Below are 9010 nucleotides of genomic sequence, written 5' to 3' on the forward strand. Positions count from 1 at the left end.
GAGGAGAAAGGCAGTGAGACATGGGGAAAGTGCTTTTCTCATTTGTGAACATCAGACTTCAGGACACGTATGACTGTTTATAATGTGAATTTTGCATAAAAGGGGGCCTTTAATTCTCAGCTTCAGTGTCTCGTAGGAAACTGATAACCTTCTTCATTGTATACCCTGATATTGATTGATTTTTATTCTAATTAAGGGAACTTTTTAAAAACTTAATCAATATGGTTATATTTCTAAACATGTCTTGAATGTGCTCATCCTGTCCAACAGATTCCTGTGTAGAAGGGAAACAAAGAGGGCGTATGCCAAAGGGAGGAGCGCTCCTTCTGCAGACTCCTCCTCTCTGCATAATGTGCCGGCTGCCCCATTGAAAGGAGCAGACGGCAGGAAAGCTGACTCCGGTCAGGACGCAGGAGAACCGGGCAAGGAAACAGCTGAAAAAGTCCCACAGTACGAATGGGAAATGGACTACATCTAAGCAGACGAGTCCTATGAGCCTGATAACAAAATAAAAAACAAAAAAAGTTGTATTCGCCCCAAGGAAGCGGATGGGAATTATTCAGGATTTGTGTTTCTTCCCCTCCTCAGCTGTGGTACCCTAAAGCTCAGATCACAAAGAGAAGAGAGGCTGGGCTGCTGGAGATGGATTTCTTCTTTGCAGAGGTAAGATAGATCCTTTTTCCTCACATTCAACCCACTTTTAGGAGATCTTTGCTTTTGATGTGAACCCTGAGTGACCGTGGGACCCCCGACGCTCTTTGTCTGGCTCCCGTACGCGGCGTGCGCCCTGCTGACGCGTTCACCTGTAAGGTGATTTAAGTAGCTTGTTCTTTTTTTAATAGTTGTTTTAGATCATTTCTAATCAGTATATTTATATGTTATATTAATAACATATAAATATTGCTATTAATAAACACTAATTAGAAAAATAATGCATAATACAAATTCTAAAGAATGATCATTTACATAACCAATTGGTTTTAACTTATCATATGAGCCTGATATAAATAATTTTATTTATGTATATATTTTAGCATAAATATCTGTAAAAGCTTCTTTGTCCAATTTTGGCATGCAAGCCAAATATCTGAATGAGAATCATGGCTGTAGGTCTGGTTTGTCATCCCCCTGTGACTCAGAGGAGGGCCCACAGACAGCATGTTGGTACTGGTAGGACTCTCCTCCCAGTGTTCACCTCCTGCTGTCAGCATCAGCCTCACCCCCCTGATGGACTGCTGAGTTCTGACTCAACATAGACTCATAGATTATGCTTTTTGCAAGCAGAAACTGCGTATTATCACCCAGAACCAACCAACCCAGAAGGTCCAGTCACATTTCCTAAAAACAGTTTTTCTAAGATGGGGATTTTTTTTTATTTTTAGGGACATAATTTAGTTTCAGAAATGCTTATTTATAATTTATAAATGAAATGTATTATTTTTTTTTATGTAGGCCTACAGTGCTAACTTAAAACTACTTACACACCTTGAACTTTTCACATTTTGTCACTTTACAACCACAAATATCAAAGTATTTTATTGAGATTTAAACTACGGTATCAGACCAACACAAAGTAGTGTATACCTTATTTACAAAGAGAAAATAAAAACTACAATAAGCAATCCCAAATAGAGTGCAACGTGAAAACGATGCAGGACTACTTTATTTCAACATAGCTTTCTGCTTGCTACTCTTCTGTTACATCATCTATGAAATAATTGCAGATTTCTCACCTTAGCTGTGGATCTCTGCTGTAACTACAGATTATACACTGGCCTCTTCTTTGATTAATGCACTCATTCTTTGGCCTGTCAGTGTGGTTAAAAGGCCATTTCAAGTTAGGTTAGCAGTTGTGTCATACTTTTTCATTTCCAAAAGATGGATGGAACTCCTCTCTACGGGACGTTTAAGCCTGCTTTAAACATCCAATAAACCTACAGCTGTGTTTTATGGTCCTCCTTCACTGCTTCATCACAAATGTTCTTTAACAAACCTCTAAAGGCGTTTACAAAGTCGGATTTATATTCCACAGGCAGGCTCTGATACTAATTGTTAAAGTTGCAGGTAGATTAAATGGGTTGGTTAGATATTCATAACAACATTTTGCTTTTGTCGGGAACTTTTGAAATACTTTTCCTCTGCTTCCCAATTAAAGCTGCTCAATATATTGAATAAGTGCATCAGTTTGTACAACGTTTTATATATATATATATATATAAACCCCAAATGCTTACAATTGATATATTTATATTTTTTGTTGTGGAATGCTGAAGCCAATAGGGACATGGTATAATGATAGAGACACAAAGAGAAAAAATATAAGTTAATTCTTATTAACAACCTATTTTCATGGTACTATGCAGCTGTTTTTACAATTTTGAGCTTGTTTATGTTGACATTTGTAGATTAACTGATTTGAATGGCTCTCTTTATTTAAAGTGAAGTGAAAAGAAAAAGATGATTAAGCCTCAGTAAACCCTGCTTCATTTATTTATTTAAACTTGAACTGTCTGTATTCTCTTGAGTCACAACAGATGGGGTTGTCCTGGATTAGGCTGAATAATCTGACTTTATTAGAGTGATATCCCATGCACAAGGAGATTAATATTTAGGATAATCTGTAATTCACTGTTTATCCTGTGTGTGGTTTCCATTTATATGGCTCTGACTCAAAGACTGCTTACATCCAAACTTTTTTGCTTTGGTAATTTAGGTTTTCGCAATTTTGAAAATACATGACGCTAATAGACTAATATATAAAGGGGAGTGTTGGCCTAGTTAAGACAATTCAGTCAGATTGTACAGCCAGATTGGCAAAAGTTTTCCATCTAAGGAAAACCAGATCATTGCATCAACTTATTGACTTTGCAGGATTCGCTCCTCCTAGATGAGCAGGAGATAAGAGTAGATGTTCGTTAGTACTCTTTCATCCCTCACACCTTCTAAAAGACATTGTTAACATTTCTTTGCTTAAACCAAAAATCTATATACAGCCTAACAAGAAATAGAAGAATAAAAAATTAGCAGGGAACTTGTGATGCCTTTTTAAGACCCAAAAGATTGCAAAAATGTCAATGGTGTTTAAATTACTACATTATTAAATAACAAAGCCTTTTAGAAAGACTACAACAAGAAGTTCTTTACTGTTTTTGTTGAATATTAGCTTCTGTTAAAACATTTTGCTTTTTGCCATTTCTACCTGTTTAAAGTTAATAATAAGCCTTTTTTAAAGCATAAGGCAAAGGTTCTAATGATTGGGATTTGAACCTAAGACCACTGTGTTGAGAGCTGGCCTGTGCATATAATCATGCTGTCTGCATCATGTAAAAAGATTTTTTCAGTATATAAGAAGTGTGGGAACATCCAGATCGGCCATTTTTCCCCCTCTTATTTAAGCTGTTAGAAATAAATCAGCTGAACTGTCCTGTTTTTTACGTGACCTTTGGTGTCATGGAAGGAAGCCAGCATCTTGAACACTGCAGAGCAACAGTTGGGATTTAATTAAACAGGAATTCTGGATGCGAAAAGAGAGATTAAATTCAAGCCCATGAAACTAAGTTCAACAGGGTCCAAACCCTTGGCGTGATTTGTTAATGAAGGTCCTACAATCTGAAAAGTAAAAAAAGCTCTGACATGATTTTGTTCCCTTTTTATTACAGTTTATATATCTGTGTATATATCTGGAATATATGATTATTTAAAAATCTAACAACGTCAGGGTTAATGTCCTGCTGGAATTTGAGCTTCTGCAGCAGTCAACATTTTTTTCTTCTAGGAATAACTTCTAGGATTGCAGCATAACATTCTGCAAGCAGGAAAGAAAGTTCAGATCGGAGCAGCTTCTTTCACATTTGTCTGTTTTCTTTTGCATGGCTTGTTGCAGCATGTAAATAGGATGCCTAATGCTTTTCTGTTGGCATTTCATATCAACCTTTTGATTTGTGGAGTGTATCAATCCTGATTCTCCACATGAGCTGTGGACTTCTGCAGCTCCTCCACAGTTCCTCAAAAACTGTTTATCTGCCATGATTAATACCAAATATGTCGAAACTGCAATATTGATTCTTATATATCGTAAAGATCATCTAATTTATTTGCTGACTTACTGTTATTAAACTATCCAATATGCCAGAGCTGTGGAAGATTTTACAACAAAAAGGGGTTTGGGAATCATACTCCGATGGTTGACTCTGTCTTTGCATGAAGCTGTTTGCACCGTGGAAGAAGGTTACAGGGAGGCAATCATGGCAGTCTGTCAAGAGGAGTGGTGACTATAAGGGTGTGTGCTCTAAAACTTCATCCTGAACGCCCATCCTGTCCATCAGCGAAGGCTCTCTGGAGCTGAAACGACACCATAAAAACCTCAGCGCCATGACTCCACACCCAGTCAGTCCGCCATTCTAAAGTCAAGCAGCTGCTGGATCTGGTAGCAACTTACTTATATATCTGACTTACAGATCATTTTTTTTCTGACTTTTAACTCTTAATAAAAGTGCAAACTCCTCGGATATTATATTCCTTTGTAAAAAAAATCCTGCTGATAAAGCAGAACTTAAGCTATTTTCCAAACTAGGATCTCAGTTCCTCTATAGCAACAGCAGCAGCTGCACACTGTAAGGCCACACGAGGAGTTTACTACACCCGTTAACTCCTTCCTTACATTACACTGCAAATTCCTTCCTCTTATATACTCTGACGGAGAATCCCAAATTCCCGACCCTGACCCTGCAAATTCCGGGTGAAGGCTTCCTGTCATCCGTCTGTTGTAGTGCTGTAGTAGCATTAGGTATTAGGTTTCACGCTGTCACCTTTCTACACACAGATATAGGCTCAAACACTTAAAGCATCCCTAAGAAGCTGATGAGCTGTTTATGGCTGGCTCCCTATAGTCGGGGCTATGGATCCGTGAAAGTCTTTAAAATTAGTCATGACAAGGATAATGTGAGAAACCTGTTTGTAGTCCCTGGGCCTCCATCAGTGGTGATGTCGGTTATGTTGGAATAATAGAAGTCCTGCATCGACTCCTATGTGGATTTGAGAATCTAAAGTTGCTATTCTTGACTTCATTGCATTTTTTATGTAAAGAACATTAAATATAATCTTTACCACCACATATATTACCTCTTGGTACTTGGAAAAAATCTCTGCTTTGCTTTCCAAACAAATTATGTAAAATTTTAGGTTAGAATCTTTTCATGAGACTAAAAAGTTTGCTTGCCATAGAACTGGATCTTCATGCTGCATTTGTAATATTTCATAATATTATCGATTAAGTGAAATAAGAGAGAACTTTCTTAAACACTCCTGAATGTTTTGAAAGTGTGCAATCACTTTGTTAGCCTGGACAGCCAGACTAATTTGCAGGACATATTGGTCTTGAAAAGAGCGGTTAGAACGCGATTCCAAAGCCGGGACTGACAGAGTCAGCAGTAGAGCTGGGAAAAAAAATCGATTTAATCGATTTTGAATCGATTCCTTTACATTTTTGCAAAATCGATGTCTAGGGAATGAGATCAATTAGTTTTATAGTGACACGCATGACGTTCACATTCAAATGAGCAGGAAAGATGCACTCAAGATTACTTCAAGCCAGACAGCTGCAAATATAGCCAATAGATGGACTGAAGACATAAAGAAATGGGGGCTGACCTGCAAAAAATCTGTAGTTGTTACAGACAACACTGAAAATAGGGTTTGTACAGTGGAGATAATGCAGCTGATGCATGTCTGCTGTGTCCCCGCTGTGTCATGTCTGCTTATTTGAGTGAGGCTTCACTTTTTCACTTTATACAAATAAGTTTGCACTTTTGAGACAGTTTTGTTCTCATCTCAAATTTAAACTGTCAGATTTACAATTTTGCACTTTGTGTTTAATGTGAAGGGGGAAAAAAATACATGAGTATTTTGAAACCACTTTCATTATTTTAAAAACAGATCGAATCGAAATTAATCGATTTAGAACTGTATGAATCAAAATCAAATCGATTCAGGACTTTGGGGAAAATACCCAACCCTACTGTAGTCAGCAGAAACAGTTTTCAACCAGATATGAGATAAATATGGATGTGATGCAAGAACTTTAAAATAAAATAAAAAGATTAAATAAATAAAACTTTTACAGCACCCAGTTATTGATATTTTAAAAATATAACAACTTTGGTACATAATAAAATGCATCAACAAAACTTTGCTCAGTTGCAGCTAAAAATCTTTAGTATTAGGGTTACAGAAAAGTGTTGTTGCATTATGGGCCCACCTCGCATGCTGTGAGTCTCACCCCTGTGTAAGTCCGTTAGGCTGGCCAGGCTATTATTTTGTATTTCGAAATCATTGTAAAGAATCATCAAAAGGGGAATTCCTCAAGGCTGTACCTCTGGGTCATTTTGATTCTATAACTAAATGCTCCCACCAGTTCAGAGATATGTATTGTCTTTTTCAAGCAAATTGAACATTGCTGTACTTAATGCTGTGATGACATGGCCACTGCTATGACTGAGTCAGTATCATCGAGTGACGGGGTCAATATCTCCTCTAGCCATTTCTAACCTTATTGATCCAAAGAACTTATGGTTCAAAACTAGAACTCAGCCAGACTCGTTAAGGATAAAAACTCTTCAAGTAACTAGGGCATTCACAAGTACATGTTACCTATAATTTAACTGCCAATTTAGTGATTTTGCAAGAGTTCTGACAAAGACCAGGAAAATGGATCATTTTAGACTGGGAACTGTGCTGGCTCTTTGTTAAAAGTTGGCATTGAACTGTAAGACAATTTGTCTTTTGTCTACTTTTGTTTAAGTGTTGCCGATCAGGTATGAACTATTTATACGCCTCAGTCAGTCCTTCTATTCAAAAAAATATTTGCTGGACCAGAACTAAATAAGGGGAAAGTAAGATTTAGTTCCCATGCTCTAAAATTCTGTAAGAAAGTTCCCAAAAACATACCTAAGCGTTACATTTTACCTCGTTTTACCCATCTTATAAATTTTTTTTAGATTAGCATTTTAACAGGTTATTTCTCTTTACGTGACACTTAAATAGCAATTATAATCTCTCACTGTAATGCAGTCCTTTTGTTAAGATATTTTTCCTTATGAAACACTTTTAGAAAGAGATGTGTTAGTAAATGTGTACAAATAATCTAACTAGCAATGAGTGAAGGAAAACAGTTAGGAAGTGATAAAGGAAGGACCGAAAGCTTGAAAAATGGGGCCTGTATTCCTGCAAATCTTCTTTAAGTAGCAATCCTAATTCTTAATTACCAGTGAATTGGTTATTGTGAGCACTGTCGGGTCGAATTAAGGGATTGTCAAACTGTGCCGTTCAAGTTGTGGTGAAATACAGCACTTATTGGTTAGGATTAATCAGTGGAGATTATTATTACTAAGGTATTGTTTTATATGTGAATCAGGAGGCTTTGTTTCAGTTCACAGTTGGTTTAATCTGTCCCAGGAGGGCACAAGCTAATTAGCAACAGACACCTGTCTGTCCATGAAGCAGAAAACCTGGATTATCCTCATTTAAGCACCTTTATCGCTGCAAGGAAATGTGGCCCAAATAGGATTTTATTTTTTTTTTTATTTTTTTTTAGGGAGGGGTCAAGGGGTCAAGTCAAGAAAGAACGCTCAGATTTGGCCCAAATCAGATCTCTTCAACGGCAAGGTGCATTTGATGCAACTTTGACGTCACTTTCTGTTAGATGCTTAAATAGCATAAATATATTGAGCAGAACCTCTGTTTACCAGATAGGATGGCTGGCCTCAATGACATTCCTCCCCCTCCACTCCTAGGGTTCCTACATCAAAACCCTCTATGCTGGGCTGGCAGCCAAAGCTGTTCATTACCAGAATTTAACTGTTAGTATTCAATTATCTCCCCCAAACTCCTCCTGACATGATAAATAAATAAATAAACAAACAAAAGGTCTTCTTTGGACACTTAAAACTTTTACATCTTTTTCTACCATGTTTCCTGGACCAAAGCATGCTGGGCATTACGTCGCTGATCTTTTGCACACGTGGGTCAGTTTGAAGATGCTGACGGTTGACGCTAGAGTCAGGCATGGGCAACATTTTAAAAGTAATGTAAAACGACTGACCAAGGCTCATGAGACAATTTTTTTTAAACTCTGCATTCAAACTACAATGGACCATTGGTAATTACTGATGGATTTCAGCCTGGCTGCTTGTATTTATGTTTGACCTCACTATCAGTAACCCTGATACAGCTATCAGTGAGCCCAGCTTCATCTCAGGAACTCGGTGCTCTGATAACCTCCTGCTGGCACCCAGCTGTTGACTTTAGCTTTATCAGCTACATCTCTAAGCTCTTCATACAAAGCTGTCTGCGTTTGTTCTCATAGATGGAAATTATATACTCGTCTTTCGACAGATTTTCATAAATAACAAATAACAGAGAGCAGATGCAGAGCTTCCTGTCTGCTGGGTTCTTGATGGACAAACAGCTGCTGCATGGAACGTCTATTATTCACATCAGCTGATCCACCTTAGGGAGTTTTAGAGGTTTTGTGATAGATATGAAGCTGTTTATAATTCATTTTAGCTTTGTAGCTTCAATTTTATTTTACATTTAATAATTTAACATTTTTAAATGTTCAAAAATCAGCATTAGCTGTTATCGACGTAAAAACCTCTTCATTTATGACAATTCATCTCCCACATTTATCTTTGGTTATGAGTAAAAACATAAATAACAGCTATTTTATTAAAAGTTGAAAAAGTTTTATAGTAGTTTAATTTGTCAGGCATTAGGTTTTACTTTTAGCTTACCATATATTCACCATTTTATTATAATAAGGGAGATAGGAAATGTTGTCTTTGTTGCTCTATTTTCCAAAATTCTTATGTGTAAATATTTATGCAAATATTTATGCAATATTTATGCAAAGCGATGTCATTGTCTTTTTTTATGACGAGCAACCTTCTTTTAGGCAGCTAACTGGGTGAGCTCAGTAATATATATATATATATATATATATATATATATATAT

At 36.9% G+C, this 9010-nt stretch overlaps 1 protein-coding gene across 1 annotated transcript in view; it reads left to right on the forward strand.

The window, feature by feature from the left end:
* The first annotated feature begins 392 nt into the window (after positions 1 to 392).
* Positions 393 to 9010, forward strand: part of LOC107087138 (unconventional myosin-X-like) — an 80116-nt gene continuing 71498 nt past the window's right edge. The window contains exon 1 of the mRNA XM_015378539.1: positions 393 to 663. Within this exon, the coding sequence (XP_015234025.1) occupies positions 643 to 663 (21 nt within the window). The 5' untranslated portion in view covers positions 393 to 642. The remainder of the gene's footprint in view (positions 664 to 9010) is intronic.

This window comes from Cyprinodon variegatus, unplaced genomic scaffold (genome assembly GCF_000732505.1).
Source record: "Cyprinodon variegatus isolate N-32 unplaced genomic scaffold, C_variegatus-1.0 Scaffold174, whole genome shotgun sequence".
Classification (NCBI taxonomy): Eukaryota; Metazoa; Chordata; class Actinopteri; order Cyprinodontiformes; family Cyprinodontidae; genus Cyprinodon; species Cyprinodon variegatus.